Raw genomic sequence first — 24,501 nt, 5'->3', positions numbered from 1 at the left:
GGGGACCGCGCGAAGCCTCGTTTTCCCGAGCCCCGGCGGTCGGTGACGCGAGTGGGGTAGTTGGCCGAGCGGGCGCAGGGAGAAAGTGCCAGCCGGCGTGGCGGCCGGCGTGCGCATCGCCGCGGGAGAGTGGCGCGGTAGGATCGGGTACGGGGTGCCGTGGGCCAGGGGTGCGGGGATCCCGCCGTGCCGCCCGCCCCGTCTCCGCCCTGCAGGCTTCCGGGCTGGCCTGTCTCTAGGGCCGCCGGACTCGTTGCTAAGGACCTTGAAGCTGCCGAGCGCCGAGAGCGCACCCTTCCTTTTCCGGGGTCAGGCTTTGGCGGAAAGTAGCCCGCCCTTCTACCTTCCCCGCTCCCCGGCTCCTTAAAACAAAACAAAAAAGCCAAAAAACCCCAAAAACACTCAATTCTGTTTTTCTGGATTTTTTTCCTACACGTCCTCCTGATTTTCCAACTTTGACACCACTCTGTCCCTGAACGGGTCTTAAGTGTTTGGAAGAGTGTGGTGTTAGAGAGGAAGAGGGTAGGAAAATGGAAAGCAAATTTAAGACCCTTAATATTGGCCCTGTGGATTTATGGTAAAAAGGGATAGGTGGATATTGGGCGCTGTGGCTGCACTCTGGAATTTGAAGGAGCTTTAGAGATGGGTCACGGCTTCTTCAGTGGGATGCCTGTCACTTCTGGAACTTTCTGAACAACGGATCAGAGAGTAGGAAAAAAAGTGGCCTCTGCCCCTTGAGAATTCAGCAAGCCTTTTAGTGCGGTGGTCTCAAAGCGTGGTCCCGGAAGAAAGTGCATATAGGGAAAGAAATAGGATATGTGAGCTATCCAAAACAATGAAAACCAAAGTGTGCTTTTCCTAGCACTGACACGGATGTCTATGGCCCCTTTCGGATGATCCGCGGCACCTAAGGAGACGAAAGGGAAAATGAGGGTTCTGCTGTTGGGGCCCTGCTTGATTTGCTTGCTCTCTGGTTTATGACATAGTTTAGATGTTTGGGTCAAGGGGATTCTAGTGCCTGTTTAGAATCTTTCTATTGTTTTGTAAAAGAATGAGAGGTGACTGCGATAATATTTGTAGCAGGAAACAGTCCTTACCTTTTCACTTCCTTCCACCATTATTACCTCTTTACACCACCCTCCTCATGTTATTTAATGAAAAAATACTTAAAAGAGTTGTTGAGTGTAAGATGAATTAAGTCTTTTTTCTTTTACAAACAACTCATGTTCCGGTTTTGTTGTCAGTGGTATGCTCCCAGATGGGCATCGTTTTAAAAAATTGAGCAGACTTAATTTGTAAGGTAAAGGTGGATTCTTTTAATAATAGGTGAAAAATAATTGTTTTGGAAAGCAAGTCTCTAGGGTGTTTTGAAAGTGAACGCAGAAATGTTTGCATCGTGTATGTGTGTTTTGAAATGACTGCTGAAATTTACCTAAGTATATTATACATAAAAACTGCCCTGTATGTGTAAAACCTTTGGAGGCTCAATTTTCTGGCACGTTTCAAAGTTTTTCAAAATGAAGAGTTTCAGCGGCTCTTTGAATTCATTCAAAATATAACGCAGCACCTTCTTGCAGGTACCTTTCAGGAACATCTTTTTCACATGAAAGAAGATAGAAATTTAGTTGTTCCTGCACAAACTTTTGTAGATTTGGTAGGTAGTGTTGAAAACTATGCATCATGGTTTCATGTGTCCAACTCTGCTCTTTTTGTGCTTGTGGGTAGGATCTTTGTGATGCCTCATTTTCAGCTGTGACAGCTATTACAATTTATGATCAAAAGAAATATTAATTCATTAGTCTTCATCAACATTAAGAGCAGTTACTGTAATTGTCCCCAATTATAGAGTTGAAGAAACAGAGACACAGATTGATTGATTGATTGATTGATTGATACATACATATATATGCATACATACATACAGAAACTTAGATCATGCTGTTCCCATCAGGAGATTCTCAAAACTGAGACCTGGCATGATAGTAAATACTTGTTGAATATTCACTGAAGTGCAGTGTTAGGTTGAAATATTTAAAGCCTGGCTTATCTTGACTTAGAATATTATCTGACAAATTTAATGAGCCATTAATTACCATAATTCTGGTAAATGCCTTAAGAATGAAAGTGAAGTGTGATATTGGGAAGTAAGTCATCTGCTGGTAGTAAGATGAGGAAATTAGGTGAATGAAAATTGTTCTGTGAATGAAAATTGTTCTGTTTATGAAACGATCTTACATTTAATTTATCTTTGCAAGGCACTTGGATGTGGTCACATCATGTTTGAACTATCTTGGGGCTGAGTTAACGGAGTTTTGTCCTCCTTGTGAAGAATTCTAATTTGGCAAGTGGATTAAAATCATCTCATGAGGAATCACTTGCCAAAGCATCAATGTTTATCCTGAAGAAGAGAAAACGAAGGAGTCTGTGTCTCCAATATTTGAAAAACTCATTTGGAAGTGGAAGAAGACTTCATCTATGTTGCCTTAAAGGAAGATCTTACAGTGTAGTTGAGGAGTAGTTATATGCGTGTGTGTGTGTGTGTATGTGTATGTATGTATGTGTATGTGTATATGTATATATGTGTATATGTGTATATATGTATATACACACATTTTTTTTTATTTTTTTATTTTATTATTATTTTTTAACGTTTATTTATTTTTGAGACAGAGAGAGACAGAGCATGAATGGGGGAGGGTCAGAGAGAGGGAGACACAGAATCTGAAACAGGCTCCAGGCTCTGAGCTGTCAGCACAGAGCCCGATGCGGGGCTCAAACTCACGGACCATGAAATCGTGACCTGAGCCGAAGTCGGCCACCTAACCGACTGAGCCACCCAGGCGCCTATACACACATATTTTAAACTTTATTTTGAGAGAGAGCATGCACATGTGTGGGGGGAGGGGCAGAGAGAGAAGGAGAGAGAGAATCCCAAGCAGGCTCTGAGAGGAGTCTGCTGTGGTGCTCGAACCCAGGAACTCTGAGATTATGACCTGAGCCAAAATCAGAAGTCCAACACTTAATTGACTGAGCCACCCAGGCACCCCAGGGTAGTTATCTATTTAATAGCAATTCTAAAGGATTAGAGTGGGAAATGCTCTAGTGGAAGAATGACTAGAGTGTTGTGCAGTGAGGGAGTGGAATAATCAAGTAGAAATAAGGAGAGAGTGCAGAAATCAAGAGTGCCATGGACGTATACATTTGAGAAACAGGAGATCGGGAAAGGCCGCATGGAATTTGGGACTGGAGCCAGACCTAGAAATACCAGCAGGCAGTTGGGTATATGAATCCAGGTGCGTGTGGTGGATTGCTTGGTAGACATAGGAGTTTATGATTAGGCAGAAAATCATCACTGGGAACTAGAGTCCTCCCATTAGCGGAAAAGAGGAAAGCGTGGAAGAGGGAGAAGTGAACCATCGCTGGCTGGTTGAGCAACTTGATATAATGCCTTCTTTACTCCTCAGTAACAGCCTGTATAGGCTTGTATTATCCTCCGCTTTTAAAATGTCTGGAAATCCAGGCTTGGGGAGATTAAATGATCTACCTAATTCATAAACCTGGTAATTGGTAGAGATGAGGGTGTAGACCCAGATCTGAGCCTAAAGCGGCTTCCACCTCATCACACCACATTGATTACGTCTGTAAGAAGTGAAGGAAAAGAAGATAGCAGTGCTCTTAAGTCTTTTAGCCTGAGGGACCAGAAAATTGGTGGTACCTTGAATTAACAAGAGGTCCATAACTTCAGTGTGATAACCGTAGTTTTGGTTATGTTCAGGTTAAGGAGCTTCAGTCCCTTGACTAGGGGAGGTCATTATGTCTTGAAAAGTCGGACTTGATAGGCAGGTGTTAGCACTTGGGCCTTTGGAAATACAGAGACCAGAGAAGATAGAGACGCCAGGGGATGTGCCAACCTCTTACTCCTTTCAGAAATCCAGTCCATGTTTTCTGACTATAGCCAGAGGTCTGCAGTTGAGTTTCTAAAAGCTTATTTTGACAGTTTGAATGGGAAAAAATGTTTATTTTATTTATCTCATTTTTTTTACAGATTGTTTTTCATTTACTGTTATTGATACTGAAGTTGACATAATTTTGTATTTTTTCATTGGTCTTTGGGGTATTTTGCTCCATGCCATATCTTTTTTGTGTGTCTTTTACTATATTATTTACTCTGTTCTGTTTTGGTCTTTATGTTGTTAATGCATCTCTTACTCCCCAAATTCTGAAATCAAGTTGCATTTAACTGCAGGCGTGAAAGGGAAGCAATGCAGAAATCAGAGTGCCACGGAGGCGTTCAGCTGAGAAACAGAGGGGCAGGTACAGAACATTGCTTTTTAAATGAAGAGGTGAATTGGGTTAGTGACACATTCTGTTACACAGATGGATAAGAGTGAACTTTATCTCTTCCACCTCTTTTGTTGTTGTTGATCTTCCGTTTTTTCCAGATAACTGTGATCAAAGGACATCATCGAGCATACAAATAAAACATAGGACTACAGTTCAACAAGGCAAATCCTCATCATCAACCAGTTCCCCAGAGTCCGCAAGAAAATCTCATCCTCGACCAAGTGATAAACTTAACCCTAAGACAATTAACCCGGTAGGCACAAAAGACAGTCAGGACTGCCTTGTAGGCATTGTTTTGTTTTGTTTTGTTACATTTAGGCTAGTGATGAAGGGCATATGGTAATCATGATGAAGAATGGAAATAATGATGATGGAAGTGTGCAAATGAGAAGGTGTCAAATGGGGAATAACCAGTTGTGGCGTATGCTGTCACATTCATGGAGCAGTACTGTAGAGTGTAAGATGAATTGCATATCAGCTTTATTTTTTATTTTCTTTAGTTCTGCTACTTCCTAATGTCAGTGAGTAAACTTGTATTCAATTGACGTGGGAGGAACCACATGCTTCCACAGTGGCATAAACGTCCCTATTTTGCTTTGATTTATAAATTAGCTCCCCAGGAATTGCCTCAATAGTACCAGCCTCCCTTTGCCTTCTGACAGCAGTTTAACCACATTTCACAAATAGGAGATTTACGCGCATGAAAGAGGATAATCGTTAAGTGTGTAGATCACTGAATTATCCAGAAGGTGAGCACACGTGTGCTACAACACCAGGCAGTGTGTGGCCCAACCTTGCGTAGGGTAAGATGATCCTGGTTTCAGCCTTTAAAGGGGATTATGAGAATGGCTGAGACACTGATTTTGATGGCGGGTAAAACATAGAAAGGGTACGATGAACTGGCCAAGGGGAGGAGATTTTCTGACTTTCCAAGTGAAAAATTGTGTCAGCATATGTGTTGCTTTGCTTCTTTCTGTAAACTGCACAGTGTCAGAGGAGTGGGACTCCCGGAGAATGCCCTCCTCTCTCCTTGCTCTTGCTTCTTTTTCCCACGTTTAATTGAGAGATTCATGGTGACACTTCTGTTCTCTTCCTCTCTTTGGGGAAAGAACTTTGTAAAGTAGTAATATTTAGTGGCCCTAACCTTAAATTTTATTGCTAATTAAGGAAAGTTTGGGGAAATAATGACTTGACCTGAGAATAGGGGATATTAGACAAGACCATGTCGAACATCTGTAAAAGCTACCAAACCAGAGTAAGTCAGTCAGAAGTCAGGACAGAAGTCACCATTAGGGAAAAAGGTGGTTAGTGACTGGGACGAGGCACGGCAGAGATTCCTAGGGTGCCGGTCACATTCAGGTTTTCCATACCTGCATGTTGTTACCCCACTGTTTTGGAGAATTCACCGGTCTACGTACCTATAATTTATACACTTCACTGTGTGTAAATTTTGAGCACTTCACTTGGATCAAAAATTACATGTGTTGAAACTCAGTATAGTGAAGTATATTTAATGTTGATTATTTTACAGTTGAAATCTAGTGTGTGATGATATTGTTAAAAACTGAAGGGACTATAGTTTTTTTCATGGTAATGGAATTTTGGTAAAATTTGGTAAAGATTGATAAAATGAACCCACTGGTAGAAAAAAAATTGATAATGTGGGACTTGGAAGATAAAGCTATGATTATCTCTAAAAGGAGTCACAAATTAAAGGAAAAGAATGGAGTGGCTTAGAATTTCAATCAGAAATTTTGTCTTGGTGGTTGTTTTGGATATTTAGGGATTATTGACATGATCTGTAGGTCCAAAAAGTAAAATCAGTTCCTAATAGGTGGTAGAACTAAAAAAGTGTTTGTAGTCCTAATTTGTCTTAATTTTTCCCCCCACTTCAACAAACACTTTTTCAAGTTTCCTTATCTGATATCAATTACTTGAAAACAGTTTTTAAAATAAATTTTTCTTAGTAGGAATTGTAATTAAATGAATGAAACATTACTATTTCTGTGAATTATTATGCAGAATGTGGGTTGAACTTTGTAAATGAATCTCCTATTATAGTATTATGTGTCAGTGACATTTCACCTGTGTGTTTTAACTTCAAACATGTGTTTTTCCAGAGGAAAAAAGGCTAATTCTAAACTTATACCCTTAAATATATTTTTAAATTACTGCAAGTGATTGACAAATAATTTTATCTAGACAACTATATTTTATTTGATTATGTTCAAAGTACTGTGTGATAAAATATTAACTTTTTGTGCCTAAATTCTCTAAGGATCAACTGCATTGAAATCATGTATGCTGTGATTATTTAACCATTGTGATTGATCATCTCTCTCTTTTTTTTTTTTTTTTTTTTTTTGGGACAGAGAGAGAGCATGAACGGGGGAGGGGCAGAGAGAGAGGGAGACACAGAATCGGAAACGGGCTCCAGGCTCCGAGCCATCAGCCCAGAGCCTGACGCGGGGCTCGAACTCACGGACCGTGAGATCGTGACCTGGCTGAAGTCGGACGCTTAACCGACTGCGCCACCCAGGCGCCCCAAGTGATTGATCATCTCTTAAATGATCTTTGGGAATAGATACAGAGTTAATTTATTCTTTTGTTTTTTAACTTTTTTTTTTTTTTGATGTTTATTTATTTTTGAGAGAGAGAGCGCGAGCAGGGGAGGGGCAGAGAGAGAGGGAGACAGAGGATCCTAAGCGGGCTCCGTGCTGAGGGCGGAGAGCCCCATGTGGGGCTTGAACTCACAAACCATGAGATCCTGACATGAGCCAAAGTCGGACACTTAACTAACGGAGCCACCCAGTCACCCCCAGAATTAATTTATTCTTAAGATAATATGTGGACAAAATTGTGAAGTTATATATCTAAGCAAACACATCTGAGCACATGTTTGGAGAGCCTTGCTCCACCTTCAGCTCTGTCACTCCTGCCAATCGTAAGCCTTTGTTTTTTGTAGAAGCGTGAAACCATTTGGGAGAGATTACAGGTTCTGGACCATCCAGACCATCCATATTTGACTGGAGGACAATTAGGAGTTGTGCTGGCGACTGAAGACAATTCTGCTTTCCCTGTACCTAACACTTCTTCCCCATGTAGCCCTCACCTTGAGAGGTCACAGTGGGGGAGGGTAGAAAGATGTATTATCTTTGTTATATTTATTTATGATGTTCGTATAATAGTATTTGTCTATATTATATATGTGATCCCAGCTCCTTCACGCCTTCGGAAACAAGTTAGGGGCTAAAAAGAAATACACAGCTTGTGGCTGTGGTTGTGGGTCCAGTACTGAGGGGACTGATCGTTTTCCTCAGGTGTGTTGCCGAGTCGAGTGATGCACTTGATACCAGCATCGTGGGTGAAAAGTCAGGATGTCCCTTTGCCTCTGACCTCAGCAGGATGAAAATCGGGCAGGTATCACAGAGTGGAGGTGATGGTATACTTACTGCATTCCTGTCGTCTTTTTCTTTCAGTTTGGTGAACAGTCCCGAGCCCCTTCTGCATTTGCGGCTATTTACTCTAAAGGAGGTATTCCTTGCAGGTAAATCAGTACGGATAACTGACCAGATTATTCAAAATAACTGAGTCAAATCAATAACAGTATTTAGTTTAAATGTATTGAAAATTTTATATACTAGGAGGTTGCAGTAAAGGTGACTTATTTACACTTTGGCTGTTGGACTGGGGTAGATCGTGAGACATTGTTGAAGAAAATCATTTCAGTTCCAAAATAGAATTACAAATAGATCTGTAATTTAAGAAATGGAATTAACCAGTTTCTGAAACAATATAAGCATTCATAGCCTCGGGCGAGTTGCAAATAAATAGTCTGAAACTGAAAGTTTATAATTGAATGGGATTGTTTCATTAGTTTTTTGTTTGTTGTTGTTGTTTTGGGTTTTTTTTAATGGAGATTATTTTTTCTTATTTTATTTTTTATTTTTTAAAATTTATGCCCAAATTAGTTAGCATATAGTGCAACAATGATTTCAGGAGTAGATTCCTTGGTGCCCCTTACCCCTTTAGCCCGTCCCCTCTCCCACAACCCCTCCAGCAACCCTCAGTTTGTTCTCCATATTTATGAGTCTCTTCTGTTTTGTACCCCTCCAGGTTTTTATATTATTTTTGTTTCCCTTCCCTTATGTTCATCTGTTTTGTCTCTTAAAGTCCTTATATGACTGAAGTCATATGGTTTTTGTCTTTCTCTGACTAATTTCACTTAGCATAATACCCTGTTTCATTAGTTTTTGAAATGACATTTGAAAAATTTCAAAAAGTTGTATTTATTGAAATTATATTTATTAATGAGTACATACGGTAGTTCTTCCTCACTTTTGATACAGTTTTTGCCACCTTTTGTAAGAGACATCAGAAGTGTTTTAAAGAAAACGATATAGTTACTGATAGAATGATACCATTTTAAGATTTCACTACCAAGAAACATTTCTTTCTTCTCAGTGTATCCAGTTTTAGCCGTTCTGGGTGATGGGAAATGTCATTTTCATTGTGGAAAGAATAACCACGACATCATTTTTGTTGTTTTCTAAAATTCAAGAAATGTAGTTTTTAATGGTATTTGCAGATTTGGAGAAATGAGCTCAAGAGGCATTCCTCACTTTATTGTTATTAGTTTTTTATTTTATTCTGAGTCAAAACCATATTTACATATTCTTACACCCCCCCCCCCCCACTCTAAGCAATCATGGTTGCTAAAATTGTAAAAATGTTACCGAGGCCTCTTGCTATTAAGAAAATAACACTAAAAAAGGTGTCAAGAAGTTGAGAACATTACAAAAGGGTGAAGAAACATTTGAGCGTCTTGAGTAAGTTCACTGTCGTGGTTATGATGAGGGTTCTGTTGATGTATTTATATATCAAAACCAGTATCAAATGTTACACTTCATAACCATGTACAGTTTGTTGCACGTTGGTTAAGACTCAGTAAAGCTGTTAATAAAAAAAAAATGTTTTTAAAGCAACAGCAGCAGCAGTGACCAATTCAAGGAGCTACCATTTTGTAACCCTGCATGGGCTGTTTCACCTCCTGGCCTCTGTTTTCTTTTGTGTAACAGAGGGGAAATCTGGCTTGTATTTAGATCATGAGGGTTAAAGAATCTGTATCTGAAAAATAATGTTCCATATAAAACATGTTACTGTTTCTAATTATCACATTTCTTTGTTTGCACATTGGTAGGTTACCTATTTTGTTACAATTATGACTTAAACATGTCAAGTGTAGCATTTGTGTTAAGACTCACAGATGGCACCATGCTTGAACTCCCAACACTGTAGGCTGAACACGTGTGGAGTTGAGTTTTGCCGCGAAACAGTTTTGCTGAAAGGATAGGAGTGGGGGTTACAGACTTTGCTGTGTGAGATGCCTTCGTAATAACGTTGCAAGCCATGATATTCCTACATGTTACAGAATAGTTCTAATATGATTATGTTCTGGAAAGAGTCTGAATGTGTTAGAGAATTAGTGTTTAATATATAATTACATTGTCCATGTTGCGTTTACCAGTGTTTGTTATTTTAGATTGGTCCATGGTTCAGTGAAACACAGATTGCAGTGGGAATGTCCTCCTGAAAATCTTCCATTTGATCCTCTTCTTATTACTTTAGCAGAGGTATGTGTGATTTCCATTTCTCCTGAGTGTTTATGGAAAAAAACACCTTAAAAACTGTATTAAATGTTACTTCACAACGCATCAGTAAATCTTATTTTATGCTTTTGGAATAAGAGCCAAGCGAAAGTCATTAAAACACCAGCGCTCCCTTAGGAACTAATTATGATCAGTATATGTTTATTAGAAACTGATTAATCAGCTTTATAAACAACTTAGTCTACACAGGGATTTGTAGATAAGTAGATGAAATATTCACACTTAATTCCAAAAAAGTACTTGGAATCATATTGAATGAGTCATATCAGGAGAACATCAGTGGTTTAACTTAAACTACATCAGATAGCAATGGGTGGTTGATCTATTTCTATACCACCAGTCATGTTTAACGTGAATGTGATATGTTTTTTAGGGAGCTGATACTAACTACCTAAACATCCTTTTGGAAAATTCTCTGGGCTTTTGCCCACCTGTACATTTTAAGTCGAATGTCAGGGAGATCATTTTTGTAGAGGATTTTAAGAAAATTTTTCATAGATTCCTTATATTTTTTACCATGTCAGGAAAAAGTTGGCAGAGTATTAGCTTCAAGTGGATCAGTGATCTCTTCTGTGAAATTTATTCCCTTAGAGTCACAAGTTGAGAAATGAACTAGCCAGTTGTCTTATGTTTAAGTTACAGATACTTGTCTTTTTTAAGAGTTAGGATCATTTTTGTTGGTCTTTGTTTTTCTTAATTTATATCTCTGCTTACAAGATTATTTTGGTTTAATAACAGCATATTTTTATGGGTAGCCTATTTTGAAATTCAGTTTTGATCAAAGTCTTTTAAACTTGGTATTAAAAACTTAAAAATGTAGGGGCGCCTGGGTGGCGCAGTCGGTTAAGCGTCCGACTTCAGCCAGGTCACCATCTCGCAGTCCGTGAGTTCGAGCCCCGCGTCAGGCTCTGGGCTGATGGCTCGGAGCCTGGAGCCTGTTTCCGATTCTGTGTCTCCCTCTCTCTCTGCCCCTCCCCCGTTCATGCTCTGTCTCTCTCTGTCCCAAAAATAAATAAAAAACATTAAAAAAAAAAAAATTAAAAAAAAAAAAAAAACTTAAAAATGTATCAATGTTTCATTAGTTTAAAAAAATTTTTTAAACCTTTTGTATATGGTAGCAGACCATTTTTTAGATGAATCACAACTATAGTGACACCTTTGAAAACATGGTCCAATTAGGGGTGCCTGGGTGGCTCAGTTGATTAAACATCCCACTCTTGATTTCGGCTCAGGTCATGATCGCACAGTACCTGAGATCAGATCAGGCCCCGCATCTGGGTCTGGGCTGACCGTGAGGAGCCTGCTTGGGATTCTCTCTCTCTCTTCTGCCCCTCCCCCATGAGCTGGTGCACCTGCCCACTCACTCTTTCAAAAATAAACATTAAAAAAAAAAAAATGCTCTAGCTAATCACAAAGTGAGGAAGGTGAGGGGAGTTCTTTAATTTGGAGAGTCCCTAAAGGGACTCTGTGTTTAGTTGAGATTATATAAAGTCGGTGCTTTAAATAATTATTTTCCAAACACCAATGCCTTTATTTCTGTGTTGGGTACATTATTAGCCTTTCCTTCTACTTATTTAATAATGGAAAAGTACTGACAGAACCACCACTATGGAAATCCACCTCTCTTGACCTGATCCCTCATCTCTACAATGGCCAGGAGAGGCACAACCTTAGGGTGATAGAAGCTGTGTTCCAAAGTGGTGCTGCTGTGCTTGGCGGTCCAGGAAAAGAAGTGTTTGATCACTGTTTGGAAGCAGATAGTTTGGTCTAAAGAGCAAATTGGTTGAAAATTAGTATTTTTAGGCATGACTTTGCAGGCAGTTTTACTTATTCACAGATAATAATTAGTCAAACTGATGGAGTATTGCTGTTGCTTTTTTTTGTATTACGTTTTCAAAAAAAGTCAGGTGGCTCTTCTGTCTTGACTCAAAGTGATGGATTAAATCACAAAAGAGTACTATCCAATAGTTTCTGATGCATTTAGGGTGAAAGAAATGATACGGGTTATTTTCATATATATATATTTTTCAATCTTATTTATTTTTGAGAGAGAGACAGAGTGTGAGCAGGGGAGGAGCGAAGAGAGAGGGAGACACAGAATCTGAAGCAGGCTCCAGGCTCTGAGCTGTCAGCACAGAGCCCAACATGGGGCTTGAACTCATGAACCATGAGATCATGACCTAAGCCAAAGTCGGACGCTCAAGTGACTGAGCCACTCAGGCTCCCCTTCATATTTTTATTTCACATTCTAATGTTAAAAATGACATTTAAAATCTTACAGTGGTTTTCTGTAAGATTTTCATAGGAAACGATGTTTTTTAAATATCTTAATGTAAAATATTTAAATATGAAGGAAATACAATATTTTAGAAACTCATTAAACAAGTTGTAAAGTCACTGTAAAGGTAGGAGGTCCAATAATTATAAACCATCATTTTAGGCTGATTTTCTGTGCTTGCAGACAGTATTTGGTAGTACACACAAAATGTTTTCAGTATCCTCGTGAGGGTTTCTTATACGTTTTTTCTTTTTTTTATTATTTACCTTTCCTCTCTCTTCCTCTCCCCTTTTATTTTCTTCCTCCCTTTCTTTTTCTTTATTTCCTTTATTTTTCCTTGCTTTTCCGTTTCTTTTTCCTGTTCCTTTAATGTTCAAAATCTTTTCCTTCCTTCCTGTGGGTAGAAATTCTTCCTGTCCCATGTATGTCCTTTGTTCCACAATTTCTGGGTTTAATTGAAATTGTAATTATTGAAATTATAGATCATGATTAGGAAAACCATAATAAAACTTGATTTTCATTTAGACTAGTAAGAATTCAATTTTGTTGTTAGTATAACCAGATGCTTAGTAAATCTTTTTTGTTTGCTTGTTTGTTTTGTTTTGTTTGTTTGTTTTTTGTCTTTGGCAGGGTTTGAGAGAGACTAAACATCCATACACCTTCGTGTCAAAGGAGGGATTTAGAGAATTACTTTTGGTCCAAGGAGCTCCTGAAAAAGCTGTGCCTTTGCTTCCAAGACTGGTTCCTGTGCTAAAGGCGGCTCTGGTATCCTCTATTCCTTTGGACTTTCTGTGGTACATTTAGAATATTTTATGTCTTTTTTTCTTCCAAATTGTATGCAAATGAGTCCTTTACCTGTGATTTTGATGTGCATGCAAAATTAGGCCATGGTTATTCAGGGACAGATGATTACTTACTTGAAGACACCTGTAGAGGATATCCGAAAGGTAAAAGGGGACATTTTTAGTAATTAGAGAAAGTAAGAAACCTCACATCAGCCTTGCTGCTTGCTGTGATACAGCTAAGCTAATCTTTCAGTCAAGCCAGAAGTTTATTTTTTTGCTTCTAGATGGTATAACATTAAAGGGTATTTTTTTAGATTCAGGGTTTAGTGGCTTATCTTCTAATTTTGAATGTTCAGTCTTACTTTTTTCTCCACCTGCTTGCCCTTTCTTCTTACTTGTCTTTCCTCTTTCCTTTTCTGTCCCTGTACCCCTGACCGTCTAACCCCCCAGGTACACCTGGATGATGACGTGTTTGCAAGAGGTCTGAATGCTCTCGTGCAGCTAAGTGTCGTCGTTGGTCCTTCTCTGAATGACCATCTGAAACATCTGCTGACAAGTGTAAGTACTGAAAAGATGACAGAGTGCTTGTGTATGCGTATCATGCACTGTCTGTATCTTGTCGTGATCAGTGGCTTCCAATTAGTCGTTAACGGATTCAGAAATCCTAAAAAAGATCTGATTCTTCTTCTTCTTTTTTTTTAATGTTTATTTAGTTTTGAGAGAGACAGAGAGAGAGAGAGACAGAGAGAGTGAGAGCGAGAGTCGGGGAGGGGACAAAAATTAATGAACAGTACAATGGTCTTATGCCCATGTTGATTAGCACGGATTATAAAGACAGCTCATCCACCCTCCTGTGTAATTGTACATTGCCACAGTCATGTTTTTCATCATTTTCTTTGTTTTTCCTTGTAAGTTTTTAGTAAATCTGTAAACAGTATTCAGGATGAGACGTTTCCCTGTTATGTGTAGCTTAATCCTTAGGACAGATACACACTGGGATACTGGACAGTTAGAAGGACTCGGGAAACTCAAAAAGCTGTTACACGGTTTCAGTTCATTACAGTGAAGGGCTACCAAGTAAAAGCCACAAAGCAAGGAGGTGCACAGAGCAGAGCCCAGGAAGGTCAAAATGTGGAGTCTCCAGTTGACCTCTCTCACACTGGAGTTGGACAGCGCTTGCTTCCTCCAGCCAGAAGTATATGTGGCAACACAGATGGAGTATTGCGTCCTAAGAAACTCCCCTCAGCGTGGTGTCCCAGGGTTCATATTAGGGTTCTGTCAAGCAAGCATGACTGGCTGCTTGCATGGTCGACCTTAGTCTCCAGCCTCTTCAGAAGCTGAGCTGAGATCATGTGGCCCAAGGCCCCATGTAAACAAAGACGCTCTTATCTGGCAGGATCGTACCAAGGGCTTAGAGGTTCCCATCCAGGAGCCAGAGACAAGGGCCGATCTTTTCTTTAGGTGGAATTAATCCGTTACTGCACACACTAATAAAAAATTAAAGTCCTTGCTGGGATAACCCACAGCTGGCATTTCTCTGTGTGCATCCTTCTGTAGTTCAGAGTTGAGGCATGTATTTCAGTCATAGTTTCACTGTTTTTTTCTTGGACCAGTCCATTTAGAGAGATCCTAGAACTGGATGTTTAGCTTCTTACTCTGCAGAGAGACCATACACCCCGGGAACACCTGGCAAAGCCTATAGAGAGTAGGGATGGGAGTGAATCTAGCAGGATTGCCATGCTGAGGTTAGGAATAGCGGGAGATGAATTCCCACCAACACCAGGTGTTTGATGGAGAGAAGACACAATGGGAATAGACTCTGGAAGCTTAATATATGGGAAGCCTTAGGAGAGAAGGAAGAGGATCCTGGCAGGTGTTTGCTTATACAACCTTTAGGTCAGCAGGTTGTACCTGACTAGCCACAGGAATTTCACCCTAATATATAAAATGACTTATTTTAGATTGATTACTCCATTCACACATTCAACATTTTGACAAATCTGTTGCTCTCTGCCCTTCTGTTTTGTGTTCTGTGCCAAGTATTATGCTGGACACTGGAACTATAATGCTGAACTTGTTTTAACAAATATAGTGGTGTCTATTGCATATAAATTTCAATGAGATATTTTCTAAAAGAAGCCTTGGAATCTAAAACAAATTAAGTGGTGTTTGTGTACTTAACTATACGGTAAGGATTCAGTGATTTTATTTCTAGTTAGCATACTCCTTAGTGAAGTTTTACTTGTGCCTGTGGTGAATATTGCTACTTTTCCAAGTCATTCTCCCAATCTTATTTTAAAAGCTTTCCAAGAGACTGAGGGATAAGAAATTCAAAGAGCCCATCACCAGTGCATTACAGAAGCTAGAGCAGCATGGTGGGAGTGTAAGTAAAGCCTTATTCCTTAAGTCATGGGTTTTTGTTTGTTTGCTTCTTTGTTTTTTACTTTTATACTATGAAACTGACTGTATGACATCTATTATTTCAACCACAAGTTATCACGTGGAGTTGATATTTTCATTTGAGAGTTCGGAGCTTCCATCTTACGTAGGTCACACGGTTTCTAAGCATTGGGATTCGGACCAGATTGTGTTAACACGGCCATTCACTTCCTCTGCTCTGACTATACCCTCCATGTGGTGCGACTTGACAGGTTTTTTTTGTTTAGTTTGGATGTTCTTGCTTAGACCATTGGAAAATTCAGAAAACAAAAGGATTAATACAGAGAGCTCGTTGAAGAAAGTACTTTTCTTTTTCTTTCATTTCCCGTCTTTTCTGTCTAAAAAATTTACAATTTTCCCATCTTCAAAGATTGAAATGAGATTTCCAGATGGCTGCAATATCATGTCTCGAAGTGCATGCTATCTAGAACGTGTGTGCACACGCACACACACAAGGATGAATCAAATTATTCTGACTTGCAAGAATGTGCGGGACTCTCTGGGGGAATCTCATTATATGTGGGGTGTCAAATAACTAGGTTAAGTGAATTTTCATCATTTAAAGCAGTGTTCACATAATCTAGTCTTGGAAATATTTCTGTAAAGCAGTGATCCTATCTTGTTTTGGAGATTATATGTAATCAGATCCTTTTTTTTTTTTTTTAAGTTTATTTATTTATTTTGAGAGGTTGGGGATGGGGAGCAGAGAGAGAGAGAATCCCAAGTAGGTTGCACGCTGTCAGCACAGCATGGCTCAAACTCAAGAATCACAAACTGAGCCGAAATCAAGAGCCAAGTGCTCAACCTGCTGAGCCACCCAGGCGCCCCAACGTTTAATCGGATCTTAATGATAGCTTTGCATGGGACTGTTTTAACATTGCAGGACTTAGTTTCATTGCAGCTACTTCCTAAAGGAATTATAAAGGAAATTTGTGTGATCATATGCAGTTTTAAAATGTCAGATACGTTAGTTTAAGCTTTGTCTAAGTTACCTAATTTGACCAATTACAGTGACTTTTAAAATTGATTATATTCGTTCTGTGATGAATGCCTAGAATAAAGTTTAGGTGGAGCAGGTAAGTCCCTAGACTACTAGGTAACGGATTTCTTTATTGTGTGTGGAGGATTAGCATTCAGACACCTTGTTGAGAGGTACAGAACCATCCCCTAGCCAATCCAGTGTCCTCAGCAGAAGGGAACTTCTTTTTGCTTATAGATGTGCTTCTGAGAATTGGAATGCAAAATAATTTGCCAATTCCTCCCTTGTGAAATGCAAGTAAACGGATGCTAAATAATGATGATACAGCTTCCAGTCTGAAACTCTCCCCGGGTGGTTTACACACATCCTGTGGAATCGGGCAAGAAGAAAGGGGCAGGCCCAGCATGTTAGATTTCATGAGTAGGTGTGCGGAGGAGGGCATAGTTTTCGAGTAAATAAACTTCAGACAGAACACATGAGATTTGGAGGAGAACACAGAGGCGTGTACATGCCCAGCCCGGAGCTCCCGAGGCAGGCAGCGAGGGAGCTCCGCTTGTTGCCACGCGATGTCGTTGTTTTGAATCTTGCTAATACAGGGTAAAAAAAGATTTTGAAGTTAAGTATTGTTTGCTCCTTCAGACTTTTTCTCTTCTTGTTTTCGACTTCTACTGTCGTGCATAATATTTCAATAATTTGATAATATTTGATCAGAGATTTTCTGTTGGTGTGCTATTAAAAATTGGCCTAATTACCATTATGCTTTTGCTTTCAGTACTTTGTAATCCTCCCTGAAATTAACAAGTGCTCTTCTTTGTCTTCAAAAACCAAATGTTTATATATCTTTCTCCTTCTCTAAATAGTAGAGATGAGTCTTTAAAATTTTTTTTAATGTTTACTTATTTTCGAGAGAGACAGAGACAGAATGCTAGTGGGTTAGGGGCAGAGAGAGAGGGAGACACAGAATCCAAAGCAGGCTCCAGGCTCCGAGCTGTCAGCACAGAGCCCGACGCGGGGCTAGAACTCACGAGCCACGAGATCATGACCTGAGCCGAAGTCAGCTGCTCAGCCGACTGAGCCACCCAGGCGCCCCTGCAAAGATGAGTCTTTAAAAGAATCTTCTCAATATTACAGTTTCTCGTTTCTTGGGGCTTGTGTGTGCCACAGTGATGGAAACATTCAGCTTCAGGGCAGACAGGAAAGTGAGTTATAGTCACAGTGTCATTTTCTTATAACCAATCAGTTGACTACCTGCCTTAAGTTGCAGTTGGTTCACTCTCAACCTTGATATAATTTTCATCCTAAATCATAGGCATATCTGTCTTGGAAAAGGTACGTACTTGCACACACCCCAATCTTGATCGAACACGTGGGAAGTGATTACCTGTCAGGTACTCAGTTTGAGTACTTTTTAGACATTGTATCCACTTAATCATCACTGCAGCCCTCAGGGGTAGAATTGGTCGTTATCCCCCTTTAAAGACCTAGAAACTGAGGCTCAAAGAAAGAACTAGCCCCAGATTTGACAGTGAAGCGACTGGCAGCAGCTGGATTCATACACTGGTGATCTGGTTCCTAACTAAGTCTCCAGTTAAACGTTTTTTTAAACAGAGGACCACCTATACTGTATTCAACTCAGAAAAAATGTTACACTTCTCATTCCATCATTCTGTTCTCATTCCATTTGGTTTGAGTGTTGGACACTTCTTTAGGCTTGTTCCTACAGGTGTAATTAATGCCTGTTAGGGAACCCTGCATGATACTAATGAAGCTACGTTTTTTTCTGTTGACAGGGAAGCCTTATCATCATCAAATCTAAAATTCCAACATATTGTTCCATATGCTGTTGAAGAAAGGAGCCCACAAAAATCTCCTTACTTCCTGGTGACAGTTGTGAAATGCTGGCCATGGGCACCTATGGTACCTTTTCAGATTCACTTCAGGTTGTTCTTTTGTAAATCACAGCCACCATTCATTCCTTACTAGTTTAAGATGAGTAAACCTAGTTCCACTGAATCATAATAAAAGTTACCCATCAACAAGAAAGAATGGTCAGTGATGGGGAGTTGTTAAAAACAGTTCTACAGTAGTATAATTTTGTGGGGTCGGTTTTTCATATATTTACAGCTTAGTGCAAACAACCATTACTGGGTTTATAGTAGATGCATTTGTATTTATTTTCTAATGCTTTGTATTTATGATATCCCTTTCACACTCAGTTTGTAGCTGTGTGCTTATTTTTAGACATTTTGTCATTTTGTCATTTATCAAAGCTATGGAAATTTAAAGTATGGATAAACATTTGTGAGTTCACTTTAATTATTGTCTGTACATATGCATCTTATGATGTAGAATCCTTGGAAAAAGTCCATGCCAGAATATTCTAGTTTAAGACTTTTTTTTACATGTGTAAATTCTCTTGTAAGTATGTTGTTTATTACAACTTATTAAAACTGCCTAAACTTTAGGTGTTGGGTTTTATTTAAGTAAATGTCATTTTTGTATCCCGTAGTCTGAAAATACTGAAGATACTTATGTCATGAAGATCTTTAGAAATTAAAATCTGAAAACATTTAAATGCACTCTGTGATTTTGTCGTGCCTGCTTATGTTTAACCATTAATTAAAAAAGCTTTTAAAACATACTTTATAGGCATAGCCCTCAGTGATGGTGTTGTAGATGCTGACCCTGGATCGCTCTACAAGAGAAAGGAATGGAGTGAGAAATAGAAAACCAGAGTACGACTTCCCATCCTGAGGGCAAGAAAAGGCTGTGGGGACATGAGTAGCCACCACACCGAATCTAAAGCAGATTTTCTTTGGGAGGGATGAAGATTGGGGATCACTCCTTTCTGCAGGAGCAGCCGTCTTCGGTCTCAGCAGCATCAGAGACCACCCTCTCGCTCCTTCTCTCAAATACACGGAGTGACCTCTTTGCAGTTCTCACCTCAGATACAGTCTCACAGCTGGGATGTCAAAGAACACAAGTAATTTCTAAGGAGTCATAAGTGCAGAAATGCCCATCGCCCCTCAGAGCTCTGGTCCTTCCCAGTCCCCCCGTCTGGGATACTCTTTCCTCAGGTCTCTGCTCCCGTCATGTCCGCAGACCACATGAGCTAAAACACCCGCCAGCCCACTGGTCTTGCTTTTACTCTTCTTCATCGCACCCAGCCCCACCCTGAGGCAAACGTGCACATGACCTGACGGTGCCAAAAGAAGGACATGATATTTTCAATCTGGTACTTAACGCTTGTTAGAATAAAAATACCTGCAACATGGACAGCAGAGTTAGAAACATTTTATTTGCTTTTAGTTTTCCTTTTTGAAATACAAAATGTGCACATTGAGTTTACACAAACACGCGATGGCGGATTTCAGTGTACATGTACTGTACTACTCTGAATGTCTACACTGGTGATAGCAGGGCGGCTCTCAATATCCTATCTCTACACCAGAATAGATACCTGATTGAGTGTTGCAAGGACAGTCGCTAATTTCCTCCCACTGTAGCCTCTCGGTCTTTGTGGTATTTCTGCAAAGTAGGGAAGGTGTGTGTATCCTAAGTGATGTTGTGGCCACTTGACAATTTTGGCTTAAGATCATTGAAGAGAATCTGAATTGCTGGAGTGTTACGATGAGCTAAATCATAAGACAGTCCAGATGAATTGCTTAGCATTTATTTTCATCTTTAACGAAGTTTTGGTATGGTAGTTATTGATAAAATGGAGTCACTGATGCTTTCAAAGTGAATTCTGCTTGCTCTTTGTTCCCTGTAGGCCTTGGGGTAGTCCAGGTTTCTTTGTCCCTGAATGGCATGTAATAGAAAGGTGTCTTGAAGGAGTCGAGGGAGAGGGGATGGAGTAGGTCCTCAATGCTGTTAGGGATTACTTGTTACTAAGCATTACCATGTAACTCGAGGACAGATACCCTGACCCTTTGCATATGCCTATAAACATCCTTGCTTTGTTCCACACCTTCACGGACTTCCACTTAGTGACAAGATAGAAAATAGGCCACCTGTAGGATTGAACAAATCCCAAATTATATATATCATGTAGGCCTTGGCTATAATATGTATTATGAAAAATTAAGAAATGCTTATTAAATAAGCTTTATTAGGCATATGCTGACATCTGGTGATAAACTAATTTGTTTCATGTTGTAAAAAATGCCAGATAAATGAATATCTTTAACAGAAAGCAGCAAATCCATAGAAACTGGGACTGTGTGTTTGCTTGTTACTAATCATAGTAATCTTGTTTTGTTTACTTAGTGTATAAATGGAATTACAGCATACAAACATGAAAATTAATTTCTGGAAATTAAATGCAGATGCCAATAGTTTAGAAAACCATTTAAAATCCTGGGGCTGAATACATACAGTTGAGTAGCAAAAAACACTGATATTTTAAAATCACTGGTAATGGGAAAGCTGAATAATCCCATGGCTAAAGAATCAGTAAAACTCTCTGCCAGATTCTGTACTTTTGAAGAGTCACAGGGCATGAAATGACTTAGAACATCCCATGAACTCAGTGGCATTATGAAAAGGATGCAAAGTTGTAACTGGAAAACTCAAATCTTTTGGGGATTGCTTTATATTAAAACAAAGCTTGTTTGCATAATATGCCTCAGTGTAAAGCTGAGCAATCTATGCTAAAAGTGGTAGCTCCAAGTTTAAGTGTGGTACAATAGTTCACATTTGTCTGTTTGAGGATGCATTTGACAAGTTAAATCACATTTTCAAAGAGCTGCATGGAGCGCATGATGTTTTCATCCTGTAAGGGAGAAACACAGTGGGATTAAATTAAGCGTAGCTGCAAGGGCAAGTACACTGTTCTGCTCCTGAGTACTGCCCGCCCCCCACTGCGTATGCCAAAAGCTCAAATACTAAGTGTTTGCACATACAGATCTCATTCTATCCCTTTTTCATCTAGATAACTATGGAGAGCCCATTTTACAAATGTAAAGTCTGCAAGCTTTCAGTATTTCATTTGAATCTTACTTGGTGTCAATAGGGATTTTTTTTTTTTCTTCAAATTAGAAAACCAGAATGGAAACTAGAGAGGCGTAGAGAGTAAGAAAAAAAAAAAAAATGGAGCAAATGCAAAATTTTGGCATTCCAGGTAGATCACAGGCCAAATCACAGAGATTTGTACATGTAGAAAGAAGCAGGGTTTGTGCGCGAGCCAAGAGCCAACTTCATTCAGGATTGGAGGGGGGGCTTGGGAGACATGTTTGTAGTCATTTCACCTCTCTTTCTGGGTCTCTTAGGGCTAAATCTGTATGGCCTTCAGGAGCCTTTAAAAATGAATGTTCTCATGGGGTGCGTGGGTGGTGCAGTTGTTTGAGCGTCTGACTCTTGATTTGGGATCTGGTCATGGCCTCACGGTTCCCCTGCTGGGATCAAGGCCCACGTTCGGCTTTGCTCTGGTGGTGTAGAGCCTGATTCTCTCTCTCCCTCTCTCTCTCTGGCCCTCTTCCTGCTCGCGTGCTTGCTGTCTCTCTCTCTCTCTCTCTCTCTCTCTCTCTCTCTCATAAACATTTAAAAAAAAAAAAAGTGAATGGTCTCTCAGTGCCAGAGAAGGGACTGTTGAGAGCAACCTTTGGACAGTGGCTGTGTGCAATTTAGCATATTCCCTAGAAACTGAAGAGCACAGATTTTGACATTATAGGGGCACTTGGAGATTGTATATGAATGGCACTCAGTGAGCTGTTGACAGCGATGATAACTAGCTGAACTTGTGCCGACTTCCCCTGCTAGTAATTGCATCAGCCAAGTACGTAACTGCATCAGCGGACTGATACCACCAAACTGATCCTTGCAAAGGCCGCCACATCGAAATGTGAGTTGAGAAACGAGCAGGCGCCAACAAAGGAAAAGTGTATCAACTTGAAAATGAAGAGAAAAGCTAAAGATCAACAAACCTCATCCTCTCTGTATTTATTTAAAAATACTCATTCTTAATTGTGGCTCTACCCATGCATCAAGTCAAATAACTTTAGGTAAGCTAAAACTAATCTCCCATCAGACAATGGAGAACCACTTGGATTTCTCCTCTGAATTTTCTGTGCTTTGTTTTTTATGACTGAGGGCCATTACTGGCGCAGCCAAAGAGCCATTTCGGGTGCGCCTACGTTAAAGCAAGCAACGCGTTTCTCTCAGAAATCGGATGCAAACTCGGCCTGTGATGTACACTTGGCTGTACTGGAATCATACATCTATGGAGATAATATGTTATATGCTAAGTTTAGGCAAGGAGCAATTCAAAGCTCACGTATGTTTTACCCTCAGTAATGAATACTCTAAAGGATTTAAGGAATGAAAATGCAGTATACTTGTAATAGTTCTATCTTTAGGGCTTTCTGTGTGGCTCTCCTAAGGGTAGGCACTCTATAAATGTTAATTAATGAACTATAATTAAGTTGACAATTGTTTTTAGAGTGGTAGCTTCTCTTAGCTGCGTACGAATGGTAAGCTTAGGTAAAGTTTATATTGTGCTCAGTTCATGGTGGCTAGCTGACTTGACTTAGTCTGGCTGTTATGAAAGCAAAAGGGATAGTTTCTTTACTACTATGAACTTACTTTTTGGCAACTTTCAATGAACTCATCTATGGTAACGACTCCATCTTTGTTTTTGTCCATTTTCTGTTTGGAAGAAAAGAACAAGAAACTTTATTCCGACTTATCCCTTGTTACCCTGACACTTGAAGCGAATGAAAAATCCACCTGCCTGTTTTATGGGGAGGATCTGCTTCATTCTTAGTGATAAGAATCATATGACCAACTGCTGTTAAGCTGTTCCCTTTTCAAAAGAATGTGGTGGAGATCTAGAATTGCTGCCCTACATAAAATCTGGCACTCTAGCTCTGACAGAGTTCAGGCAGTTTGCGGACACTTTCAGAGCCTTGCTTTTTTCATCTGTAAATTGAGGCTAATGAGGATTTATAACTTTAAGGATTCTTGTGAGAATAATTGAAAACAAACCCAGAAACAAACATGTGAAACACGGCAATTCCTTGGTGTTCTTTGCAGGATATAGTGACTATTCACTAAGTGTAGTTATCAGTATTATAATGCATTCAAATCCAAAATTATTAAATTAGTATGATACTTCATGGTCTATTATTTTGTCCCTTTCAGTAAAAGTTTTTTTTTTTTTTTCCTTTGCATTCTTTTGAATCATCGTGACACTTTGCAAGCTTTAGGAAATTTACTCTTTTTTCCCCCGTCTCTGATTTCTACTTGCATTCCTACCTGGAAAAATGTTTCGACGTGTTGTCTGGGAGCATCTTCCTTGAGAACAGGATATGTGCATTTACCCATCATATCATATATTGCTTTCATTATATCAAGCATTTCCTGAAAAGTAAAAGGCACTCACATGAGACTTCATGCATTATATGAAGAAACCAGTCTGACATTATTCCTACTCAATTTCAAAAATTTTTTTATTATTTGTTAAGTTTTGGTTGTCCCAGAGGAAAACACAACAGTTTTGTGCCTTAAAAGCTGCAGGATCAGAATGTCAGAACTAATTTTGATATTGGTTTCAAAATGAAGTAAATTCCCACATATCTGAGATGATCAGGAAATGAATATTCTGGTTGTTTTGGTTTTTGTTTTTTCTTAAAACTTTTTTTTTTTTTTTTTTTTTTTTTGAGAAAGAGAGCGAGGGAGAAGCAAAAGGAGAGAGAATCTTAAACAGGCTCCACCCCCAACATGGAGTCGGAGGCAGGGCTTGATCTCAGGACTGGGAGATCATGACCTGAGCTGAAATCAGGAGTCAGACGCTTAACTGACTGTACCACCCAGGCACCCCAGGAATGTTCTGGTTTGAGATTTGGATTTCTATACACTTCACATAGACTGTTTTTTGTTTTATTGATTTGTTATATATCTTACATGTTGATTTATTGAGAATGAACTCCATATCATGAACTCCATTTATTGAGAATGAACTCTATATCATGAGAATTATACTAAAACTAGCTGGTAAGTCTCAAAGCT

General features: G+C 39.5%; 2 protein-coding genes across 11 annotated transcripts in view; one reads left to right on the top strand and one right to left on the bottom strand.

The window, feature by feature from the left end:
• On the top strand, positions 1 to 23,607 carry PACRGL (parkin coregulated like). Of its 8 annotated transcripts, none has more exons than XM_058722971.1 (10): positions 1 to 137; positions 2,256 to 2,501; positions 4,247 to 4,314; positions 4,443 to 4,597; positions 7,824 to 7,891; positions 9,887 to 9,977; positions 12,922 to 13,056; positions 13,527 to 13,634; positions 15,379 to 15,459; positions 18,285 to 19,073. In XM_058722971.1, exons 3-10 carry the CDS (start codon positions 4,263 to 4,265, stop codon positions 18,339 to 18,341), a joined length of 747 nt encoding a protein of 248 aa, XP_058578954.1. In that variant the 5' UTR covers positions 1 to 137; positions 2,256 to 2,501; positions 4,247 to 4,262; the 3' UTR covers positions 18,342 to 19,073. The 8 variants fall into 8 exon arrangements, 7 of the variants coding, with proteins under 7 accessions (XP_058578954.1, XP_058578952.1, XP_058578958.1 ...); XR_009259695.1 differs by lacking the exon at positions 1 to 137 and adding an exon at positions 19,144 to 23,607 and having other exon boundaries at positions 18,285 to 18,411; XM_058722969.1 differs by lacking the exon at positions 2,256 to 2,501 and having other exon boundaries at positions 17 to 137.
• Positions 19,775 to 24,501, bottom strand: part of KCNIP4 (potassium voltage-gated channel interacting protein 4) — a 543,363-nt gene continuing 538,636 nt past the window's right edge. For all 3 annotated transcript variants that reach the window (XM_058722968.1, XM_058722967.1, XM_058722966.1), the window contains exons 6-8: positions 23,749 to 23,853; positions 23,077 to 23,139; positions 19,775 to 21,268 (exon numbers count right to left, since the gene is read on the bottom strand). In XM_058722968.1, the coding sequence (XP_058578951.1) occupies positions 21,221 to 21,268; positions 23,077 to 23,139; positions 23,749 to 23,853 (216 nt within the window). In that variant the 3' untranslated portion in view covers positions 19,775 to 21,220. The remainder of the gene's footprint in view (positions 21,269 to 23,076; positions 23,140 to 23,748; positions 23,854 to 24,501) is intronic.

This window comes from Neofelis nebulosa, chromosome 3 (genome assembly GCF_028018385.1).
Source record: "Neofelis nebulosa isolate mNeoNeb1 chromosome 3, mNeoNeb1.pri, whole genome shotgun sequence".
Taxonomy (NCBI): domain Eukaryota; kingdom Metazoa; phylum Chordata; class Mammalia; order Carnivora; family Felidae; genus Neofelis; species Neofelis nebulosa.
Note: the sequence above shows the minus strand (reverse complement) of the source record. Positions and strands in the feature narration are given on the sequence as shown.

Excerpts from the sequence above, each read along its gene's own strand:
- PACRGL (XM_058722971.1), top strand. The coding sequence starts at position 4,263 with ATGCAGAAATCAGAGTGCCACGGAGGCGTTCAGCTGAGAAACAGAGGG. Across the intron at positions 9,978-12,921 it reads TTCTTATTACTTTAGCAGAG|GGTTTGAGAGAGACTAAACA; the intron begins GTATGTGTGATT and ends TGTCTTTGGCAG. Across the intron at positions 15,460-18,284 it reads TAGAGCAGCATGGTGGGAGT|GGAAGCCTTATCATCATCAA; the intron begins GTAAGTAAAGCC and ends TTCTGTTGACAG.